Source organism: Larimichthys crocea, chromosome XVIII (assembly GCF_000972845.2).
Source record: "Larimichthys crocea isolate SSNF chromosome XVIII, L_crocea_2.0, whole genome shotgun sequence".
Lineage (NCBI taxonomy): Eukaryota > Metazoa > Chordata > Actinopteri > Sciaenidae > Larimichthys > Larimichthys crocea.
In genome coordinates, this window is record NC_040028.1 from 17,495,525 (window position 1) to 17,521,354 (window position 25,830).

A 25,830-nucleotide genomic window follows, 5' to 3' on the forward strand; every position below is an offset into this window, starting at 1 on the left:
TTGTGGCTAATATGTGTAATTCAAAGACTTCAGTTATACTGATTTACAGTGATTTAACGTTTTGTTTTGATCCTCTGTCCTCTATCCTCTGTGTACTTGCTGTAATTGTAATGTTTCTCAATTCCTTAGAGAAGAGGCGTGAACTATGTGCCAAGGAACATCTGCTAACCAGCGAGTACCACAAACTAGTTGGTGTTACCAGTTATTAGTTTGTGTTTTTTTGCTTTGGTAAGACACCCTTGTAAAAAAGGCATCAATACAATTGGAATACACAGAAAATAATGGACTAAGTAACGGATCCAGTGAAGAAACATGTCTGCGTGTCACTTCATCGGTGCGTTATGGCATAAAAACAACATCATACTGAAGCACCAGTACCCAATGAATTTACTTTTAGAAGAAATAATGATCGCTTGTCTCTTTTTACACCACATACATCGTTTTTTTCTATATGTGTCAATAAAAAGCGAGGAAACTGAGCGTGAGAAAGGTGCTGTTGACCCAGCTGGTTTTATTTCATTTACCGTACAGTATATCGAAGGAGTCTGAGGCACCAGTGCAGCCATAAAGAACGGGAGGCAAACAAAACAACATTCCCCATTAGGAAGGACATTATCTGACCACTTCTAAGAACTTAAACTCAGGTTATCCTCCACAGCGCACCAATTACTTATTCGAGGAAGCACTGCCAAAGGCGGTAGATAGAAAATATAAAATATTACATGATATGGCCTACTTATACAGTAGATGCCTTGTGCACAGGGTGTGGGCATACAGGATGGTACTGAACTCCCTGAACTCTAATACAACAAACAAGTCTAGTCCCCCTAAATGTTGGAGTGTTTCTTTAAGGGAAAACCTGTGATTTATTGAGGCTGGCATGGAGAGATAATTATAAATCAATAGTACAAGGACAACAGAGACAGGCTAGGGGAGTATCATTACTGAGCAGAAAACCAAAAAAAGGACGAGGACGTCTGAGACAGCCAATTAAAAAAAATTGTATAATAACCAACTGTTAGAGCTCCTCGAGGAGCCTTTTCTCCGTAATTCTTTTGTGTGTTGCACTGTTAAACGCTCCTTCTTGTACAAGAATAATAAATTCAACCTAAACTCTGATACTTTGAATCCAGTCTTCCTTATTCAAGGGTTTTTCTTAAAAATTCCCATAACACTGAGCTATCTGGCTGCTGTTGGTTGCTTTATATTTAGTGCATAGTTCGATCAATCTTCTCATCCAACTCTCAGCAAGAGGTCAGAGGTCAATCATAGGGGGCGTGGACTGGTGATGAAAGCTGCCACCATATGTCACCTGCCTCCTAAATCAGCCAGTAGTAAAATTCAAATGTAATAGCCAAGTATGAACCAATTTATGGCATAATATGTGTAATTCAAAGACTTCAGTTATACTGATTTACAGTGATTTAACGTTTGACTGATTGTTTTAATCCTCTGTCGTCTATCCTCTGTGTACTTGCTGTAATTGTAATGTTTCTCAATTCCTTAGAGAAGAGGCGTGAACTATGTGCCAAGGAACATTGCTATAACCAGCAAGTACCACAACATAGTTGGTGTTACCAGTTATTAGTTTGTGTTTAGTGCTTTGGTAAGACACCCTTGTAAAAAAGGGCATCAATACAATTGGAATACACAGAAAATAATGGTCTAAGTAATGGATCCAGTGAAGAAAACATGTCTAGCGTGTCACTTCATGGTGCGTTATGGCATAAAAACATCATACTGAAGCACCAGTATCCGATGAATTCTACTTTTAGAAGAAATAATGATCGCTTGTCTCTTTTCACACCACATACATGGTTTTTTTTTTCTAATAGTGTCAATAAAAAGCGAGAAAAACTGAGCGTGAGAAAGAGTGCTGTTGACCCAGCTGGTTTTATTTCATTTACCGTACAGTATATCGAAGGAGTCTGAGGCACCAGTGCAGCCATAAAGAACAGGGAGGCAACAAAAACAACATTCCCCATTAGGAAGGACATTAATCTGACCACTTCTAAGAACTTAAACTCAAGGTTATCTCCGCACAGCGCACCAATTACTTATTCGAGGAAGCACTGCCAAAGGCAGGTAGATAGAAAATATAAAATATTACATGATAATGGCCTACTTATACAGTAGATGCCTTGTGCACAGGGTGTGGGCATACAGGATGGTACTGAACTCCCTGAACTCTAATACAACAAACAAGTCTAGTCCCCCTAAATGTTGGAGTGTTTCTTTAAGGGAAATGGTATGTTTCCTCCTGATGAAACATCCCTTAGTTGTTTTTCACATTAACATGTATTTTAGCCACTGTCGCTCTACTTGACGGATAGACTCATACACACACTTCAAAACTGAGGAACTTGGCAAGAGAAGAATAGGATTTGTTTTGGCTCAGGAGTCACCATGTTGGCTCTAATAAGAAACCAGCGTGGGCCCACTTTTCTAATCTATCCTCTGTGGAGCGTTTTATGTCTCTTTGCATGTGTGGCCTGAGTGCATATGCACAGGTTATTTTAAATATGGAGACGATCGTGTTTACATCCACGTACTTGATTGCAGTTTTGAGGTAGAGCAGATGACCGCAGAGGAACGTCTTGAGCACTGAAGGTAGTCTCATAGGATACCATAAAACATGACCAACACTGTAGAGCCGTACTGTAAACGAGAAGCCACAGATGAACAATCGCAGCAAACCAGATCCAAGGAAGTGACCCGCTTTGAGGGCATTGTTTCACATCATACACACTGTCGTCTGACAGTTCTCATAACAAAGGCATTAGAGCAAGTTCTCATTCATACTCTTAAGACCGTTTGGTGGTGTAGACGTATCATTAATGTGTTCTTTATATAAAGAGACGCTACAGGATGACGTCATCTGTGCATCTATGAATGAACATCTACCAGCAGACGCCTAGCAACGCGTCTTCTGCCTCTTTGTGTGTCTCTTTGGCTCACAGATCAAATGTGGAGTCTGGTATAGCATTCAGGTTTGTATGTTGAGACTGGGAGCTGGCCCTCTGTCACTATAGCTTAACATATGTCTCAGATTTATGGTCTCCAGGACCCCCACGCTGTGGTGTTTAGGCAGTCTGCATCTGTTTCTTTTGCTATATCGCACAGTAGCTACTGACTCTATGACTCTCGATCTAAGATGGTACATGGTTGACCTCTTTTCTCTTGCATTAAATTAAGGTGACCTTTAATTTGGTTGACCTTGTGCGTACCTGTCATTATTCCACCAGCAGATGGATTCAATTGCTTAGCTTGTTAAAATCAATTATCATCAAATCACTTTGTGGGTTTGCTTTGCTTCCACACCACAAATGAACTGTAACAAGCTGAGATCCACATCTTTAGTTGTCCAGTTTCAGTCCACTTGATTGGTCCACGAGTTTGATTGACACTTTTACTACCAGCCGTCATGGTCAATTGAATTTTTGGTGCGTTCAGCTGGACCAGCTGGTTGCTAAGCTCAGATCCTACAACTTAGGATACGTATTTTGACATTTTCTCAGGGGAACTCCACCTCCTCTAAAAGCATGCATCAAAGTCTGCTAAAGCTCCACTGCATATGTGAAAAAAGCTGCTCCACAGGTGCCAGACAGTGATGAATCACGAATGCCAAACCAAGCTGTCAGTAGTGGGATTGCATTGTAGGTAATGTAGGCGCCAGGTTACATTACCTGCCCCTTAAGAGATGATATTTGTTCTTCTGCTGCATCGATTTTAATACTTCCATCAGAGAGCAACACTAGGTGGAATACTCTTTTAATGACATCAAATCAGTTGCAGTGGTATTAATGTTGATAATCAATTATGTTCATCAGAGAAGATGAATAACTGACTTTGATTCCTCTGATGGTTCGTGATCCGATCCACGAGTTAGTCAATATGAATTCATGTTTGCGGCTCTTCATTTGGACCAGAACTAAAAGGCGGCATTGTATTTTCTCATTTGTTTACGAGGTGTGTCACCGTGCAGTATCGGCGTATGGGAAAAGGTGATTTTGAGAAAGAGTTGGTCATTGTGACAGTGGGTGGAGAAAACAGGATACAGTAGCACAGTCCTATTGTCCTCTGCTAAAGCAGCCGTCAGCTATTTTGAGCCTGTAAACTGTAAAGTTGGATCGGTGGTGCATTGCTCCATAACGTGTAATGGCCTTTATGGGAGCCATTCCTTTGTGTGTCCTGTCCGGACGACGCGGTCTATTGTCTGTGTTTTGGACCTTCCGCCTCAATGTGGAGAAAGGTCATGCCGTGACTGTTACATTCTTATTGGGATGATATGACCTTCTGTTGTGTGTTGTAAAGGTGTTCCCCGTGCAGAGGAAGCTCTTTCTTTCAACGCATCACTTCAAAACGACGGACATAAAGTAAAGAATGTTGTTTGTGGACAGAGTGAGTGTGCCACCATGGCGAGCGGGCTAAATCAAACCCACCACAGTGTGTCTTAGCTATATCAAACAGAGGTTTGAAAGGAACCCCTCAGATCCCCTGAGAGTTAAACAAGAAATGCAGCCTTGTGCATTCCATGAGGGAGGGGATGAGGGTCTTTTTTGTTGTGGAGATAGGGGATCATTAAAGGACGGCGTCTCTATAGTAAAAGAAAGTCTTTGTGTGTGTGTGAGGAGGGTCTCAATGTGGCCATTGTGAGAGACGGACCGCTGGGATCTGCTGTCAAAGTGAGGAGGGAGAATTATTCTGATTTCTGCCGTTTTGTCGCCACTGTGGGCATAAAGTGGCCATTTCAATTATTTTTAAGAAGGGAGAGGGGAGCGTATTGAGGCATTTTGTGCCTAAGCAGGCTATGGTATGGCTGTGTAGGTGGACGACGTAGGTTGGACACAAGACAGAGACGTCATAACCAGCTACACGGAGCCTGTCTGCATATCTGTCGTCAACGTTTTCACCCATACATGCTAATTTAAAATGCCACTGAACTCTGGAAAGTTTGAGTTGAACAAACACTATTTGCAGCATGTGTGTGTGTGTGTGTGTGTTTCATTAGCAATCAATCTCAGGCACCGTTGTGAAAAGTTCAGCGGAAAAATGTAAAGTATGCAAAAAGCTTTGTTTCCACTCATGCATTTTAAACACGTATGGTGCTGGAGGCTTTCAGACTGTTGCTGATTAACCCAGAAATCTATTAAGAGAACATCTGGAACGATGATAAATTTAATTCCAGCCGTGATTTTGTTTGTTTCTCAGCATTAACGCTGATGGTTTGGCTCTCATTATGCTAAGTTGTGTCTACGGATTAGTCAACACTTCAAATTGTTTTGCTTCTGCTTCTGATAAGTCAGAAATGTGTTTGTGGCACAAGCCAAGCTCAGAAAAATTGGATTTTGCATGTGATTTTCATTTGAAACACCAAAAAAAGTGGCTCCATTCTGTCCTAATTAACGTCTCCAGCTATCTCAGCTATCTTAGGGGTCTCGACACCTCTGACCCTCGGGTTGGGAAAACCCGTTTGTGTGACTGCTTTCTTTGATCATGCCATGTCCACACTGTGTGTGTGTGTGTGTGTGCTTGTGTCACGTTGAGCACAGATCGGCCAGTGATGGTGGGTGGTTTTGTTGGTATGCAGACATCCAAAGACAAATTGTCTCTGTCAGTGGCCTAGACCCAGCCTATCTGATGAATAGGACACATGGCCATCCATTATGTCTCCGTTATGAGTCATTTGAGCCACATCCAAAACATCCTTTCTGTTACACCACAGCAATATACACAACGGCGCAGACAACAACTGCAGCAATCTTCCACGCTCATGCAGCAGAGCCGCAGGCATAAACAGAAGTGTGTTCACAAACCGCAATGTACACAAACACAGCCGGTAACACCTACAGTGCTCAACAACTGACCCCACACTGCGTCCAGTCCGATGCACAAAGAGGCAACAACGCATTGGACACGTGACTCTGCTGTGTTTATGCAAATGAAGTGGACAGCATAATGTTGTAATCTCCTGTACGTGTGACCTCCGATAGCCGAGCTCTAACCTTCATGGTGTCTGTTTTTCCATCTGACAGGGTGGGAAGAAGCACAGTGGCCCCTGTGGAGGAAGAGACTGCAGCGGAGGCTGTCAATGTTTCCCAGAGAAGGGTGCCAGGGTAAGTCCAACCCTACTTACTGTAACTACTGTTCTAAACACCCGCTCTGCCTCCACATTTATTTCTCCCTCTCTGTGTTAACCAGCTCTGCCTCTTTGTTTTCTATCCAAATAAGGCCATGATCACACATGAGGCTTTCTAATTTCAGTAACTTGCAGGCAGTGCATACCTCTCTCCTAACTAGCTCACATTTTAGTGCTTCGGTTTTTACAAGCCTCAGCCTCCTTTCACAATAATCAGCGTGCTAATGTTTCGAGAAAACAGTGTGCAGAAACCTTTATTCATCACATTGTCCCACATCTTCTTCGTTAAAGGATAAATCTCCTTTAAAAGACCAAAATCAATAATGGATTGATCCTTCTTTTAAGTGTTGTCTGTGCTGCAGACTGAATGTTTATTAATCCACAGCTGAAAATAGCCCGCAGACAAATCCACGATTTATTCCTGTCTGAGTAATGTTTACTGAAAGAATTCAAGTGCCCGGTTGATTTAGGAAAGTAGAAACAAAAAAATGAAAGTATATTCGTAACCTATTTTTAAACATTTATATCTCCTGTTGGAGTGAATGGGCTTGGGTTTGCGTGCCACAGACTGGGTTAGGAAGTCTGAAAGTATTTAGAGAGAGAAACATTGTTGGTTTGGGTCTTTTCATGGGATTGTTGACAGTAAGAAAAAATATACGTACCTAAGTTTATCATCTGTAAACTCAGGTACGCTCATAGCTGCATCATGTGTGATCACGGCCCTGTAGGACATTAAAGTATCACAACAATGCAACGTAAACATGTCAAATCTGAATGAGTGAGTCTGACACGGACCATATGGGAGTCTGTGCTGCTGAAATTCATTAGTTAGAAATACTTATCGCACTTTGGTACAGTTTAAGTGATGAAATTCACACCATTAACGTCTGTAAAAGAGAAGGTCAGCGTGGAGGAAGTGTCTGGAGTGTGGGAGACACATTAGGGAGGGGAATAAAAGACAGAAAGAAGAAAGGGGGGGACGAGGGGTTCGAAATCAAGAGACAGACATAGACTAAACATACTGAGATAACAAGCTTAGAGCGAGTGACCGAGGTTCTGCATGACTAAACGCTTTTTAAATTCAGACACGTGCTGCCTGATCGTTGGGCTGGAGGCTCCACATCTGTAAATCAGATCAGAATAAGACCAAGCCGATGCCTACTTTAAACAAGAATCAGCCACGTGTGTGTGGAGTGAATATAAACAGATTTTAATTGGGAGATGAAGAACTGGTTTCTGGTTAATCTTGCTGACATTAACACTTTAGCAACACGCTAAGTATGTCTGCAGCGCTGCTCTGTACCTGTTGGTTGAGCAGGGAAGAACATCTGGAGGAGAGATAACGTCCAACAAAGATCTACATCTAATAGACAAAGACACCGTCAGATATGATTCCAAGTTGCCTTGGGTGCTGTCACTGCTGGACCGTCGAGTGTTTCAATTATTTTCAGGTTATCTAGTCTATCTAACGTTACGTTATGTCTGTTCTAAGAGAGAGCTAAAGGCATCGTAGCTGCTTTAAAGGAATAACTGGTTGCGAAATCAATCCTTCTTCAACTTGTCTCTTAGAAATTACGTTTATATACAATTAATTTGCAAATAACGTATACATTTGAACAGAAATGTAGCGCCAACCATTTTACGTTTAACATAATAAGATGTCGCTAGGTAGGTTGCTCTAAAGAGTGAGAGTGTATTAGTAAAAAGTAAAGTTTAGACAAGAGAGAAAAGTGTTTTTCTGTTGCCTAAATCTCCACAGATGGGACTGAATGTGAACTCAGTGTCTTGTGTCACAGTCCTGCACTTTGAAAGGTAAATTTTCCAGAGGATAAAGTGGCCAGTTTCCTTTAGTTTCTCTCATCTTGTAACGAGCGCTTATGTGAAATATAAATGTCTCAGTTCAGCTGTGTGATGCGGTAAACTCATAAAACTCCGTGCCTAACAGTAAGAGCAGCTCCTGAGGGAGGCATTATTATAAAATACAGATGTGAAGGAAAGAATGGCCCAGCGACTGTACTTTGGCATGCGCCGAGAATTTACCGGACCAACGTTACAGTAGGTCCGACCTTTGACCCCCTGGATGTGGATGCAGGAAACCGTGTAAGGAGGCAGAGAGAGGATGTTTCACATTCCACATCTGAAGGATGCGAGAGTCAGACGGCGGGGTCAGCAGACTACCTTTTTCTTCATCCTCCCCTCTCTCTCTCTCTCTCACTCGCTTCCTCTGCGCCAGTTACAGGAAAGGATCTCGATCATTCTGCGATGATAGCGGTGCCAAGAAAAAAGGTTTCTTACGCAGTCGAAACTTGGCATCGTTTGCCTCGTTTTTCTGAAGTGAAAGCATATTTTAGTCATAGTTCCTAACTGTACAAACGTTTCTCGCACATACTGATTTGGCTCTTGAATCATTTATTACTTAAAGATAAGATTCTTCCTTCCAAGGAGCCTTCCATGCTTTCCCTTGTTTTATCTGTTGTTGCCAATGACTTACTGCGTGCATTATTAGGCTGTAAATCTTCCAAGACCTGAGGCTTTTGACCATTATTTGATCCAACATAAATCTCATATGCATTATCCAACCGATGTACCATCTCAAACCGAGATGGGTTCCCACAGATGTGTCTCTGTTGCTTCATGTCCGTCTCCTCTCCATCCAAATCTTTCCCCCGAGGTGATGAGGTCGATGATGATGACTGCTTCACTGGACGGGTCAGACTGATCCTTCGCAGCTGTCTGCATTGGCTGAGACTTGACGCAGCTGTGGTGATTAGGTGGTGGTTGTTAATGGGTAAATGGTGGCTGTAGTCGTGTCAATATCTTGCACAAGTGGCTGCACAAGTAGGAGTCTTGTAGTCAAGCTGTATCTGACCTTTTTTATATCATAGATCATATCTGTCCTGCTCGTCCTCCAATTTCTAGAATCATCAAATGTAAGGAGTTGCAGAAAAGATGAGCAAGGACGAGAAGTGTGAAAGAAATGTTCAAGCTGCTGTAATGAATCAAATATTCCGTGATCATCACGAACTGTGTCAGTGTTTCACCATCTGTCAGCTTGTTGTCGTTTCCTGGCAGCTGTTTCCTGCGAGAAAACCAAAATCTCACTTCTTGACGCCAAACAGTAGATAAAAACACAAAGTTAGCGACTTGCTGGCGAACATCGTGCAGCATTAAGCAACTAAAGAGGAGACCAAAATCAGAGCGCCAAGCAGAGAGTGAATATTGGATTTACATCAACATGACTGTAATCATGTCTGTTGGATGTTTAAATATACATTCATTTTCTTACACTGTTGCCATAACCAATGCAAAGGCAATAATATTGTGTTTACAGTTTGTTGAGCTGCCCCCAAAGAACAAGTTACGGCAAATGTAAAGAAGAAATACCAAAGAAGGAGGGAGCGATGCAGGAATAAAGGGGAAATGGATTATTAGGGGTCACATGAGGTATTCATGAATGAATGCCAGAATGTTCATGCTAGATGGACGATTGAGAAAAGTCAGATGTTGAGTGTGGATACAAATCCGGACAGACAGACAGAGACAGAGTGTGAGAGAGAGAGACGGCGAATGAATGAAACTGATTGTTTGGTGGGAACTAAATATATTAATTTCATGGGTTTTATGCTTTGGGGTGAGGGGTGGGGGGGTTGGCAAGATGACTCTTCAGCCTTGCCACCCACTCCCCTGGCACAGAGCGCATTGCAGACGTGCAGAAAAATATCAAGCTCCAGACTTCCAAAAGTCTCCATTGTTCTCTCTCATTAGTGGAGTGCACTCCTGAGATTGGTTATAAAAAAAGGAGTACAAGCGCTCCAAAATGAAGTAAACGAGGAAACAAATTAGGCACACAAAGCAATTGAAGTAGTTTACAAGATGTGAGCACAATTGTAGTCACACAGCAGAGTTGGCACATCTGCAAAGGAAGTAAAGTGTGGTCAAGTTCTGTAGGCTAGGTAGTGTTACATCAGAGCGGTTTGCAGTCTCTAAAGCGTGAAAAAACCAGGGCAGCATGAGAAACCGAACACAAGGCACCAGAAAACATGTTGAGCAGATCAATGCCGTCTTTTGTGCTGTTCACTTCTCAGAAACTGGGGAGTGGCGCCGGGTTTTCTGGAGAAAAAGAAACTTCGGCTTAACGAACGGTAGCTTCCATCCGCATGAGCTCACTGTCTCTCCTCGTCCCGTACAGTGAACACGAGGAGATAAAGAAACATTGACGGAGGACGAGGTGGTGAAATCATTCCAGACACTGTGCAGATGGAGAGATGATGTCCTTTCCACCATGGGAAAAGCCGCCACAGCTGATGTAGGACAGGAAATGACACACGTCTCAGGAAGCCGAGCACAATGACAGTCCACTGATCTTTTTTTAATATAGACGCTCTCTGTTTTTGTGGGAACAAGATCGTCTGTGTTTGAATGTGGCTATTAATGGCAAAGATTTCCTCGTTCCATGAAAACAACCTCATACCTACATTCTGTATCACAGTACCCATGACTGTCATGGACTTTCCTGTCTGCTCGGGGACAGGATAACGCCACAGAGAGGAATGCTCTTGATCAAAGAGCCCTTCAAATGTATTTCCACCAAAGTGTGGAAGCCGCGTACCGCTGGTTTCCAGGTTCTGGCTTTGTTTGGCCTCTCTGCATTGAGGACATTTTACAACCCCTTTCGCGTATAAAACCTTTTCAAAGCAAATCATAAAACTCACAAATGCATGACATTCACTGTGGAGCAAAAATGTTTTTCTGACTGGTTCAACTCGGAGTTGCACATTTCTCGCCTGGCAGTTGTGATTTGGCCTCAGCGTGCCCTGTTCTGCGTATAAAATAAACTCCTTCTAACTCTTGAACTTAAATCAGGTCGAACTCCTCTGATTAGAGCTGCATTTCCATCAGTGGTCGGTAACTTTGATCAAACATGAAACAAATTGTCTGTCAGTAAAAGACAGAGAAGAGATAAGTCAGTGAACTGATTTACTGGCACCGACAGCATGCCGGTTTGTATTAGGGGTCTGTTGTAGCTTCTCCTATCAGCAGAAGACGTAATGTGTAACAGCAGTTTTCATTCTGTTAACCCTTCAAACCACACCTGCAATCATTGGCCTCATCTCTTCCTCTAGTACCTCTCCCCTGACCTTGACGGGGCCTATTAGGGTGAACGGTGGAGCAACGATGGAAATATGGTGCATGTGTGTGCGAGTTGCAAAGAGGGGAGGGAAGCAAGAACCTGCTGCTATCACTAAAACTCTCTGACGGGAGGATTTTCTTCTTCTAAGATTGATGTGGTTTGTTTGTCTTCCCTATACTCCTGCTAGATTTGGAATCTGTATAGCTTTTCACAGATCAAGAATAATATACACTTTTAATCACTCGATCTAATATTCATTGTTTCTTTTAGCTCGGTTCTGGTCACCAACAACTCCTGAGAGAACAATCTGGCTTCACCAGCTGGTCACTAATGTTGTGGAGAAATTGCTGAAGTCAGGAGGGAAGAAAGTGTTCAGGAGCCTCTGATGTCTTATGCTGTATTATTTATTGACGCTTGATCAAGGAGAATTAGAGACACTTTCTAACTACATCTGAAGTGCCTGAGTCGGTCTCACATTCTGACGAACTCGCGATGGTGAATAAACTTTAAACCCAAAGATAACACCACAAATACTACACGCCCAGAATTAGTCAAAGATAGAACAGAACAGAACTTAAAACAGTTCCTGTTCCATCTGGAAACACAAAGAAAAGTAGTCGACAACTTTACTAGCAGCCAAACATGCAAGTGCAACAACACAAGACATAGCAGCCAGCTAGTCCAACAGCAAAAAGTCCAGCTCGGCCTTTTATTTTCACGAAGCTCTCGCCAACGACCAAAAATCAGATTTACTCTTGTCTGGCGGCCCCTTGTTTGGTGACTCTCTTCTTTACTTTCTACGTCATCGTCACCTCTGTCATTACGTCCATAGACGCTGCTGAGCATGGTTGCATTGCCCGCTTGCCCAGCTCCTGTTCTAGCATGACACCTGTTCCACTCCCCGTTCCCGAGTTCACCCGTACCACTGTCCTGAAAACCTTCCTCCTCCTATCTCCTGCTGCTCTGAGCTTACAGAGAGTTGATGCACCGCAGCTGGAGGACAACAGAGGGAAACTAGAAAATCTATGAAGTTTCACCGAAAATCTGTGAAATAGTTGGTGTTGTGTGACTTTGTATGTAGCACAAAGTGACATAGAGCAGAAACAGACGTACAGAGTGCAGAGTGGGAATGACAGAGACACCATTCATCTACTTAAACATCAATGTAGCATCAAAGTTATTTAAAAAATCTGCTATTTCATGGTAGAAAAGTCACACAATGTTGCTTTTAAGCAGCTTTAAACGTTTATGTTGACAAGAAGACACATGCGGTCAGCTCTCAGACAGAAAAAAGTTCCCCATAATTTATCAAAATGAACATCACAAGATCACATCATATTTCTCCAGTGACATCTTCGTCTGCATCTATAATCAAAAGAAATTCTTCTTTCCTTTTTTTCCCCCCGTCTCTGTCAAAGCCGAGCTTGACCCGCCATCCTGCACCCAGCTGTGGTCCGGCTTTAAGAGCCTATAAAAGGCTCAGTCTCACATTTTAAGATGATGGGTGCTGTTCAGAGACAAGGGGACTATTGTTGCTGCGAACAAAGGCGCATCTCTTTCTAAAAGACACACACACTCTCTTACACACACTTAAGTAGTCAGACCTGAGGTAACACACACAAACGGGTATATACTATTACTAAAGATGGAGATAATTACTTCACTACTAATAAGTACTTCATAGTCATGGGAGACAATATTGACCCCTCCTTCAAACAGCAGCTGTAGCTTAGCAACCGTAACTAGGACAAGCTTGTTGATGTGTGCATGCTACTGTGATCTGGACAGTTTGCTGTTGTTACTGTGTTACTAAGCACTTCTTTAACTGTAACTATATTTTGTGTGGTTACACATTAAACACTGCATAGTACATCGTTACATAGTATATCGGCTCTGTCCTGCTCTTTATTGGATTTAGGGAAGTTTACACTTAGTATAAAATAGTTACCGTAATTTTCAGACTATAAGCCGCTACTTTTTTCACACACTTTGAACCCTGCGGTCTATACAACGCTGCAGCTAATTTTTACTGCCCAGTGGGGGGCACTCTCTAGCAGTAAATGCAAAAGTGAGACAGACATGTGTGGAAAGATTATACGCCGAAAAAGACACTAGTTTTGATTTTGATTTTGAACTATTTTCATCATGCACACACCCTCAACATGGAAAACACACGAAGAAATGCATATGATGCAGCTTTTAAGTTAAAGGCAATCAATCTGGCCGTCAAAGAACGAAATAGAGCTACTGCACGTAAACTTGCGGTTGGTGCCGTACTGTCGATTTTCAGGTACAGTTTGAAAAAAAGCGTGTAAAAAAAATAAAATAATTCTGTGTAAATGCCTCATGTTACAACATGAAAACCTGCAGCTTATATTCAAGCGCGGCCTGTATATGTACAAAATGTATTTTCTTTTAAAAATGTAACTTAAATTCTTATATCGGCTTATATTCAGGTGCGCTCAATAGTCCGAAAATTACGGTAGTTCACATTATAAAAGTCTTTTCATGCAACAAGGAATATTTGTATAATTTAAACAACTAATCAGTTGAGATTGAGCAGCAACTGAAGCAAGCGTCTGTTAGAAGAAATAAAATAATGTTTTGAAACAAGAGCCATGCTATCTGCTTTGAGAGGGACAGTGAGACTTTGAGCTAAATGCAAACATGTTAACAGCATGATAAAACCAAGCACAAACCTCTGAGACTGTGACTTGAAGCCAATGTGGAAGTGCCAAAAAACTGCAGTTCCTCAAACGTCCACTTGAGGCTGGCTCCAGAAGTGAGTCAGTCTCCATAAGTCCCCATGTTCAAATGTCCAACTTCACAGCAGAAATAAACATGTTTACAGCCTGGTACAAAAAACAGTTTTGGTCTTTGTAGCTAATTTCCCCGTTCATGACAACTGTACTGAGGGTGAATTTATATACAACTCACCTGTTCACATTATATTAAGGCTTAAAGTTATGCAGGATTAACAGTGTGGGTGCTTTGATTGACAGGTAGGTGCTGTTATAGGTGGCTTCTTTGAGCACCAGGGCATCATTCGGCCTGTGTCAGGTCCGCCGAGGATCCACGCCTTTGCCAATTTTTAGATTAGCCGGGCGGCAGGACTGCTAACATGACAAGTAGGTTAGTGAGACACAAATCAGAGTGTCACAGAGAGTCCCTGCTCCACCTACTCCAGCCTCCCAGTTTCCTGCCTTGTGTTTGTCACGCCCCTAATCACCTTTTACCTGTGTATTTAAACCTGTTGCTTCCCCTTTCCCAGTGCCAGATTGTTAGTGTACCATGTGTCCTACTCTCCAGCATTTCCTTTCTTTCCTTGCCTGTTTTTGGACCCTGCTTTTGCCTTACCCCTTTGGATTGTTGGCCTGCCTTGCCTGACTGAATTCCCGTGTACCGAACCTTTGCCTGTAATTAAAGACTGGTTACCTCCTGTATCTCCTGTGTCCGTGCCTTGTAACACAGAGAGAAAGATCAAGAAATTTGAGTGTTAATTCTGACACCATGAATGCATTGTGTGAGAACGGAAAGCAACATTTTGGTTTTGTCATATCCTTGAATTTCAGTCAATGACCTTGATATTGTTTCCATTAGCTTATCCATTTATCCTGCAGCGGGAAGTTAAATTATCAAGACCTCACCGCTGACAGTACGGTCATTCAGCACAGCAGTGTTTGTGCAACACAGGCCTTGTGTTTCCATCTGTAGCCTGACTGCGTTATCATCAGCCAAAGCACGTGGCGCGAGTGTAAACGAGGACAAGCGGTGAACAAAGATCAACACGAGTTGAATAAGCCTTCAAGTTTGTGGATTGTTAGGTCGTGGGACTTCAGCCCCCAAACTCTGAGAAACACGCTTTGATTTCTCATAACAAGCCTCCTCCAGATTTCTATTTCCTCGTTATTCTCCTGTGTGACACCTTCTGTTACCAGCTCAATCCATCTCCCTCTCCGTCTCATTGAAAAACACATACAGACACACACCATGTACATTATTCCACATCCATCAAATGTGTCAACTCGCAACAGGAGAGTTCAGTAAATAAGGCGTTAGCGCTGTGCATCCTCTGGGATGTGTGCATTTGATTTGCAGACAGCTCTCAGGAAACGTTATGGTTAACAAAGCGCGCTGTGGGGAAAAATGTGACCAGAGTTGCGGGTCACGACGGTAACGCCATGTGTTCCCCATCAGGCCTTGTTGTGAAACCTACATCGGGGGCCGGCTGCAGAGGAAACAATTAGATCTCCTCTAAGTCTTCTCATTTTTATCCACTTTTCTGAGAAAGACTTCTTTCCAGTGCAGAATTTTTTTTCCTCAGGAGTAACAATTGGACCTGACATTTCAGTAGTACAACATGTGCTGAGAACATCATCATTTTGAAAACATTGTGCAATATTTTCTGTCTTAAGGTTACAGTAAAACGCTGCCCCTCTACGTCTCATGAGTATTAGGAATATTACTTCGTTGTAATTCGCATGTAAAGCCTGTTTATTCAGTCAGTAAACCACATACATGCGCGGACCTTTGCCCTGATTTGCTCCTTTGCAAACTATCCAGGAATGTGTACTGCAGCTGGAGTGGTCGGGGGTGTTGCATCCCCTTGTGGGACATTACAAAAACTTTTCCAGGCTGGCAAAATTGGATTGTAGGTTGGTCCAGCTGGATGGGTCAGTGGGTGCAGAAACAGACCTCGAAGGATTACATGGGTATCCCTGGCACTAATGTTAATGGCTGCAGTCCATGTTGGTCAGAGCCAAAATCACAGCTCGGTGTCCGACTATAAATCTCATATTTTCCCATAGTGGTGTGTTGTTTTATTTATTTTTTTCTAACTTTGTAATGATGTTTTGAAAAATGTTGTACAGATTAAGCTATCTGTGGCTGCAACCAACAATTATTTTCATTATTAATGTTTCTATTTATAATTTTAGGCCACGCATGGGTCTCGGGATGGGTCACTTTAGCCCAGATTAAAGTGCTTCAGTAACTATTTAATGCCATGGTTCCCTGATGATGAATCCTAATTACTGTGGTGATCTGATCTTTTCCTCCTTCTCGAGATCGGTCACGCTCTTTTTTTAAGGCCTCGGTCTCGTCTTAGAATCGATCGTATTTTTACTTGGTCTCGTCTTATTCTCAGATAAAGAGGGCTTAGGATTTTAGTTGAAGATCAGTCAAGACCACAGCTGCAGGGACATCACTCAATTGTCTGATTTATTTGTTAAATCATGGACGAGACATCAGCCAAATCTTCTGGAAGAAACTTTGGTTTCCACAAAGAGTTTATCTGCAAAACAGCGTCCAAAAGAACACACAACAGTTTGTAAATACTTCAAGGCGACCCAAAGAGTCTTGGTCTTGGTGTTGACTCGGTCTTGTCCTGCCTTGGTCTTGGTCTTGTCTCAGTCTCGATACACTCTGGTCTTGGTTTAGTTGACTATGAAGTGAATTACCATGAAAGATGGCACTGACATTCATGTCCTACTCAGGACTGATTGTAATTACTTTGGTGATCCCCACAATTTCATCTTATGCATTCAAATGCTTCAGACAGACAGTGGAGGTGGGGTATTTTTTTCAAAACTTTCAGAAACTTTTAGAGAAATTTCACAAAACTTAAAAAACTTTCCACAGCTGGTTGCTGGGTGGAAACTCACAAATCAGACTGTGATGAAGTTAATTGAAGTTCATGTCCGCTTCTCTCTCTCACTGACATAAACGATGTGAGGCCTTTCACCCTCAATATTAAGTTACACAGTGATGTGAATAATATTGTGTGGGGGCGAGCGCACCGAGCGTCATGCACACTCAACATTTCCTGAGAAATGGTCTCGGTTTTTTCACTGTTACCCCAATGAGTGATCATGGTGCTTTTACTGTAAAAAATTTTTACCAGTGAAACCCAGTTTGGGTCCGAATAACAAAACCCAAATAAAAAAAATATATAAACTAAATTTCTCACACTTCATCATAGCTCCCGTGGCCTCTCAGACTGTTACACTCCATATAATTCAATGCACATACCACTGTGCCCTTGGGTGCGATGTACAACACCGGAGTACAGCTTCATTAAGGAAATTGAGTTTTCCTTTGTGGACTTTTATAAACACACGGTCGCTGTATGGAAGCTGTAAATGGCATTATGATCACAGTGATAAATGTAACTGTGGGAGTATAGAGGCAACACATCCATGATGGACTTCATTGCTGACGTACACCCAGACACTTATGGACACACGATACAGGCGCACAGGTGGTTGGTCTCTGAGGTGAGGGCAACACCTAATTTCAGACTACACACACACACACACGTATATACACACAGACTTGCAGCTGTGTCCTGTTTAGCCACACATGTGCTTGAGATGTCTCATTCCTTTAACATGAGGCAATAGCACAGGTGTCGGAGACCCCTTGGGATAGCTGGAGGTCCAAGCTGTTCTGTTCTCAGCCTTGGATCCCCCCCTCGAGTCTTGATCTTTAGCACACGCCCTCAATCCGCATGCAAAGAGACACTTCAATGTAACCACTGGTCATTAGAAACCCTCTCCTCTCCTCTCTGTTCTGGATGCTGTCTGATCTCTGGCACATGTGCGTGCACGTGCACATCTGTCGAAATGACACATGTGCATGGAGAAATTAGACTCAGAGTCTAAACACATTAATTCTAATATAAACTGGTCCCAAGGCATCCAAAGCACTCTGTGCTTTATGCCTAAACAAAGAGCAGCAGAGAAACGCAGCAAGTGACGACAAATGACTGATGTTTGTCTGAGTGTCATCTGTTTTTATCCCCAGTATGTGCTCATGAGAAATCTCAAGCAGATGAGTCAGAGGAAGGGATCTTGAAGGGCTCAAGTCTGGCTGGAGGTTTGTCTCCGTAGCAACGGAGCAACTTTCTCACGGATAATTCATCATATATACAGTTTTTCATATGTCGATGTTCCACCTGTGCCGCCTGCGTGACCCTGTTTCTTTTTCTGTAACTCTCAGCGTATCATTTTATATCCGCTCTGCTCCTCCGCGGCCATTTAGAAGATTTTCCCTCAGGCGGGGATTCGGAAAGATGACCTCCCCGACTCCAGCCAGGAGATCTAAACATACTCTAATAGATATCTAAACATCATCTACAGATGTTTATTTACTCTGCCTTATCCTGCCTCCTCAGGCCATCCAGTTGAGGACCCTCTTGGTCCTCCAAGCGAAACCCCTCGAGCTTCTCTCCTAACCTCCCTACCACCACCACCACCACCCTTCCAGGGGAGCTGAGCCCCAGTTCCCCCACCCAACCCCCCTTGGGCATCATGTAGAACAAATGCGGATCTTCAGGAAATGAGTCCAAGAAAAATGTATCCAAGAAAAACACATGAGCTGAGTCGCAGAGCAGTGGGACCGAATCCACCAAAGTGTCTGAGCCCGATTGTGGGAGTCTGAGAGAGAGGACATTTGCCTTGCTGGCCTCCCTCCTTGTTTCCTTAATTTCTTTCCTTTCTACTTCCTTTCTCACTTTCCTCTCTCCTTCCTTGATACAGCTTGTGTTCATTCATTCTTTATCTTTCTTCCCTTTTTTCTTTGCTTCCTTCCTTTCTTCCTTTCTTAAATCATTCTTCAACACCTCCACACCTTTCTTACAACACCTCTTCTTCCTTCATTTGTTCCTTTCAACTTCACTTCCTTCTTTCCTTCCCTTCGTTCTTCTCTTATTTCCTCTGTAGTGTGCAGGAAGTAAATTAGTTCAGAACAACTGAACAAAGGCGTCAGTATGCTTCAGACAAAGTGCTTGTTGGGTGGGTGAAATTACCTCTCTCCACACTTTCTGACATCAGGATCGAGGCTGTGATTGGCAGGAGTGGAGATGTGTGAATTTGTGCAGGATTTGAACTTTTCTCAGTGCCAAAAACTGCAGTTCCTCAAACGTCCACTAGAGGCTGGCTCCAGAAGTGAGTCAGTCTCCATAAGTCCCCATGTTCAAATGTCCAACTTCACAGCAGAAATAAACATGTTTACAGCCTGGTACAAAAAACAGTTTTGGTCTCTGTAGCTAATTTCCCCGTTCATGACAACTGTACTGAGGGTGAATTTATATACAACTCACCTGTTCACATTATATTAAGGCTTAAAGTTATGCAGGATTAACAGCGTGGACGCTTTGACTGACAGGTGTGTGCTGTTACAGATGACTTATTTGAACACCTGAGTGAGGCAGGACTGCATAAATAGCCGTGGCAGATTTGAGCTTCATAACCTGTCTTCTGTTACATGTCCTGTCTTTCCCAATGATAGAAACCTTTTCTCATCACCTTCAACATTTCCAATGTTTCTCATTTTGTTTTAAGCATACCTCAACCTTTAATTTATCCACCTTTCTCAACATCACATGCTGTTAATCCTCCTGCAGGCAGCTCATAAAGACATTGCCCAAGAGGAGTTTACATGAGTGTTGTGTGAATGTAAGTGCACCCACTGTGGTCTGTAGATGTTTCTTTACAAGTATGGGGGCTGTCACTGACCTGATGAAATCAGAGAATGATGTTCACGCTGCGTAAGCATCGGTCTTCCCTCACCACAAGCCTTTCTGTTTAGATTCCAGTGTTATTTCTGAGGAGATACAGTATATACAACCACGAGGAGGGCAAGCCATCTGAGATTTTTGGTATTAACATTGTTTGCAACAGAGTAAACTTAGAGTTGAATGTCCCTGAAAATGAGGCATGGATGCACAGTTTATATGCGAGTGACAGACTGCTAATGTGTTCATGCATGAGCACACATTGCAAAGATTAACCCTGGACCAAACATTAAATATCTCCCATCACAGTTGAGTAATTCTTTAAATTAATTAAATATTTAGAGTTCCCAGTTTTTTCCAGACAGACAGATGGAATAACAGAGGGAGCTTCCGGCCAGTTGTTTATGAATTTATTTTATTCCTCTCCGAGGTCAGAGGCTCGTGCACTGGGCTGTGTGTTCCCATCCTGTTCTAAGCGGGTCATTCTCAAAGCGTCCACCCCTGGGAACAGTCTGGGTCCAGATAAAATTTATGGTGTCAGACGGGGGAACTTTTAATAGATCTGTGATTTAGGAATGAGATATGCAAACACACCCACGTACACACAGAGAGAGCACAGAGGGAGATTATAGTTACTGCATTTTATACAGTGTAAAGAGGAGGCACTTTCTCAGAGATTTCTTCATATGGGTCAGATGTCGTGAAGTTGAACTTGCTGCAGATTTACAGAAATAACGTAGTGAAGTGGAAACATGTAAATACGTCAACTCAGAAATCCAACTGTGCTTAAAAAAAGTAAGAAATCGCTCACACTTCCCGACAGCGGCATCCATTATGGAAAAAAAACTGATTAAACTAAATATATTCCACATGTCAAAGATTGATGAGCATTTAAAAAGTAACACAACAAAGTACCAGCAATGTTTTACTGCTGTTTGTGTTTGAACATTTTTTATTTCTTGTATCAAAGATGGGTGTCAATGTCGCGCCACTTAAGTAATATTACATGAGAGAATGTGCTTTTTTACGACATAATTGGCACGACAGTGATGTGATCAAGACTGAGCCCAATCACCAAGGTCACTGAAGTGCCAATAATGACGGTAAAGCACACCTTTGAATGTAATATTGTGATTAGACAACAATTACCACTTTAAATAAAAGATATAATCAAAATGTATTCATATTTTTGGGCAATTTTCTCTTGAAATAAACATTTTTTTCATGTTATCTCTGTTGGAAAACTGGAAAACAACTAATAACGGAGCAAGTTTACTCCAGCAAGTAGTCCAAGCCTTAGCAACACGGTGATGTCTAGTCCTAACCCACTAACGATGAATCTTTCTGCAGATTGTTGTAGAGTTTCTCCAAACTGAATAAACACCACACATATAAAGCAACTGATGATCCAAACATTTCCAATAACTCCACAGCACTGTAAAGTTTAATAGTCAAAATGTTTTGCAACACTGATGCAATCATTTCTAAAATTAACAACGTGTTTTTATCTAATGAAATATTCAGCTTCAGTCCATATTAGTCGACCTTTGGGCCTTTAGAAACAACATTTTCTCTGCAGTCACTCCATAAAATACAGACTATTCATTAAAGAAACATTAAACTTCCAGTGCTCATATTTATTTACATGTCATATATTTTTGAGTCTCATGTGCTGTCATGCTGATTTGAGCTCGTAGACCAGTCATATCACGTGGTCTGAGCTGCTTGTTGTATAATTATACATCACTGCACTGAGTTGAGATGGCTACTAGTAAAAGTTACGATGAGACTGACTGACACTGTCCAAAATCCTCCTCACACATTCCTACAGCTGCAGGCGATGTATAGTCGGGACGTCTCGTTGTCAGTGACGCACATGATATATGACAGAGGGAGTTAAAGCCGGTGAAACCGGTTGCTATGGTAGAGATAGGAAAGACTTGAAGTATTGGCAGTTTGTGAGATATTATATCTGCAGAGTGACTGGTATTCTTTCTGCCTTGTTTTACTGTCAGCCTCCCATCGTCCCACACCTTCGCCTCAGTCGCTTTGTTCACCGATGAAGTGTGTGTGTGTGTTTTAATGTGTGTGTTTGCGTGGTAGTTTATGCCCCTTAAAATGAGGTGAGAAGTGACTGGATAAAAAGCAGACACCAGTTGGCAGAGCGGTGTGAGAAAGGCTGCGGGTTTTATTGCCCTTTTACGACGCTTCCCCTCATCTGTTTCTCAACATTCCTAATTTCTTGTGTATATAAGTCGCTTGTTGTTTTATTGCCATTTTTTTTAGACTTTTATATCCTCGGTGTGGTTTAATCGTGTCAGGTCTGTCTGTTTTTATCTCCTCCGGTCACACACACCTCTCCTTCACCTGTCATGTCTATCTGAATGTTTGCCTGACGTCATTTTAATCATTAAACATCTATAAATAAATAATTCCAGCACTGTTAGAAAAACATATGAACACACAAACACACACACATCTGGAGTCTGGATTTGGTGTTTTAAAATGTCATTGCAGTCTTTTGCTGTTTTACCCTAATTGGAAAAACGAAGCATGTGTGTGTGTGCGTGTGTGTGTTTGTGCAGTAGCACAGACAGTAAACACAGACTGTTTACACAGAGGCATAAGTCATGTTGATGTTATGCTGCTGATTCAGCAATCATAGCTCTAATACTAATTATAGCAATCAGTCTGGCGGGGCATGTAGATAAAGAAGTTTGAGTAGTTTGGGCATGAATAATATAAGGTTGTTTCGCAGTGGACTGTTGAGTGCAGAGGTCCATCTTCAACGTATTGACACATTATTATGTTGCAGGGATAGCACGTGAGAGAAAGGCATGTTGGAGTTTAATATGAAATCTGAAAGGTTAAAAGCAAAAGACTGTTTTCTTAATAATCAAACATATCAAAAAGTTTACTGCTGAGGCCTTCTGATCGCTTGTTTTGTACAACCAGCTGTCCAAATCTGTAAAATTATCAATTAACCAAAGAATAAAGACAAAGAAAAGCAGCAAATCTTAATAACTGTTGAGTTTTCTTGTCCAAATTGAAAGCTGAAGGACGGCGTTGTATGTTAAAGCTCTGCAAAGAAAAGCTTGACTATGTATGGTACCGACTTCCTCCTCCTGTGACTTATTAGATTCGACTGCTGATTGATGACTCGTCGTATCCCATTATGAAGCTCACGAGACAAGAGGCTGAAGGTATGACGTGAGCCATCTGTATCAGAAAGAAAAATAAAGCAGAAGCACGGGCGGCTACAGTTACAGACAGAGCAGAGCAGCACGTGTCTCCTGAGCTTCATAATCTGGTAAAGTCATGACCGGCCTTCAAAGACAGAGAGGAACTCAGACCTTAAGAGATCAGTGCACTGTCATGTCTGTTTGACGAGCCCTCGACCTCCAACTTTATACCTCAGTTTTATCCTCACGGAGTATGTGAAAGGCTGATTTGTAGGCTAACGTGGTCACTAAGCGCTCAGCAGAGACGAAAGGGGGAGGTGAGAACACTCGAGTTTGGACAGGAGGGGAGGAAATGCTGGGTGGAAGTAGTGTGAGCAGATAAGAAAGGGGAGTATGGAAGCATGAAGGAAGTGAAGCTGAGGAGGACTGGTAATTAAAGAGTGGCAACGATGTAGAAGAGAAATGATGAACACACAGAGAGATAATGAAACAACAGGCTGCAGCATGCCATGTGGAACAGACAAGGCCAAATAGATAAAACTGTGGAACTGGACTGCATTATACTGCCCAACCCGGCGGCTGCCAGACCCACCACACCATGAGCTTTACATATAACTCTACAGAAACAGATAGAGCATCTGTATTTATACTGTCTATGAGCACAACACGTCTTAGAAAGTTTCTATGGTAGAATATGTAGCAGAGCTGTTGTAATACAACAGTATTTTCTTTTCACCTGAACCTTCTTGTCCCGGACACGGGACAAACAGACTATTTAGAGAAACGTCTTTTTCCAGGATCAAACCTCCCTTCCTTCCTTCACCTTTACTTTTGAGTGTGCACAAATATGCACTCAGAAACTTTGCCCCCCCGTTATCAGCTGTGAAAGGCAGACTGGTGTTTTTTTTTTTATCAGCCCTTTGTTTAAGCCATGCAGAAAGACACAGACCAGTGCACATAGTGAACCATGCCAGCGCTGTAGACAAGGATCTCTTATGCACTTAGATGCTCATACACTCCTCTCCTCGGTCATGGTATATTTTACTTCTCCCTCATTATGACTTTGACAGAACCATTTTCTTAACAAAACTGATTAATTTCCTTTTTATGAGCACGATGATTTAAGGGCCGGAGAGGCTTTTTTCACGCTAACAATAGAGAACATAAGGGTTTCATGGCAAAGGAAACTGGTTTGCTTCCAGATCTTGTGTTCTGCTGAAATGCACAGACACACACACCAAACAGCCATCAGCAGTACGGCTGGAATAAATGCAGTAAGTACATTGAGACTTGTCGGGATACATGTGACATGTTGTTCTCACAGAGTTGTTTACATGCTGATTTCTTGCAGACTTTTAAACTCTGAACTTCTGTTTTATGGCTCTTTCTGTCTGCTTTATGACTGTTTATGACATTTCGAGGATTTTTAGCCACACTGTCACGTGGCTCAGTTGGTCGGTGAGTGCACAACTTTAAACCAGACTGGTATATCTATCTGTAGCGTCACCACGACACCAAATACCTTTTAAAACTCATCACATTCCTGTGAAGTGAAGGTGCCCCAAACTGCAGTTCCTCAAACGTCCACTTGAGGCTGGCTCCAGAAGTGTCTCCATAAGTCCCCATGTTAAAAACTTCACAGCAGAAATAAACATGTTTACAGCCTGGTACAAAAAACTGTTTTGGTCTCTGTAGCTAATTTCCCCGTTCATGACAACTGTACTGAGGGTGAATTTATATACAACTCACCTGTTCACATTATATTAAGGCTTAAAGTTATATATAACCTATGACGGTCACGGATACTAGATCCATTCTTTATACTGTCTATGACTCTTTACTCAGTTCTAATTAGCAATTGTTGCTGCATTAGATTCAGATTTAAGGCCAAGGTGTGACACTGGGAGCATGATAGTGAGCTCAAAGCATCACAGAGCTGCTGGAGGCAGTAGACTTTGTTTCCCTCTGTGTTTTAAAAGTCTGACACACACCATTTTATCTTTAAAACTCCCAAATCCTGCTTTTCTTTTTCATATTAGCTGTTTTTATGTCTAGGTTTTGTCCAAAGATGAAAAGTTAGACACCGTGGTTTTAAATCTTGAGTGTTACAGAATGGTGATACCATCGCCACAGTGGGCACGATATCTTGATAACGCCCAGTCCTGTAGCTGATCCCTCACAGCGTGCTCTGTATGACACCCCGCCCGTTATTCACGTGGAGTTTGAGATGTTTTGACAGCACCGTTGTCTGTCTGTTGTCTGCTCTCCAGGCAACAGCTGCAGGGCTGAGATTGAAGTGGAGACAAAACACACACCTCCTGTTCCAAAAAGCTGCAGATAGACAAAGCTGTATGCACACACATCTAACCATCAGTGAATATACAAGCTCAGCCAAGACTTTATCTCACGCTATCTCCATCTGATTTGTCTGTGAGCTTGTTTGAATTGTTGTCTAACATTGTTTAGGCTCCCTGCAGTTTTATTAATTCCTTGGAGACCTTTTGGCCCGAGCTTCATATAACAAGACCCAGAGCGACTTGTGCCTGGGGTCAGACAACATCTCTGTGTTTGTTGGTTCTCACAGGAACACTGTCAGTCCCCCAAAGCTCTGAGGTCATCACTGACTGACCCCATGAACTCCCTGACCATGCAAACACGCCCAATTCCCAGGGCATCCTCGCCCTCACGTGTTCTTCGACCCTTGTAAAAATGCTGTCTTTGAACCATCTTGTGTCCATCGACTCTCTGCTGAAAGTGATTCTGGTGAAGCAGGCATGAGCACACGTCACAAATCTACGTCTCTATTAGCCGATAAACATGAAATGAAGAACAGAAGAATAGAAACATACGTCTACCACTGCCA

At 42.4% G+C, this 25,830-nt stretch overlaps 1 protein-coding gene across 2 annotated transcripts in view; it reads left to right on the top strand.

Annotated features, from left to right (window-relative positions):
* col4a2 (collagen, type IV, alpha 2) overlaps window positions 1–25,830 on the top strand; it is a 61,143-nt gene that overhangs the window by 16,530 nt on the left and 18,783 nt on the right. For both annotated transcript variants that reach the window (XM_019261171.2, XM_019261170.2), the window contains exon 4: window positions 6,036–6,116. In XM_019261171.2, the coding sequence (XP_019116716.2) occupies window positions 6,036–6,116 (81 nt within the window). The remainder of the gene's footprint in view (window positions 1–6,035; window positions 6,117–25,830) is intronic.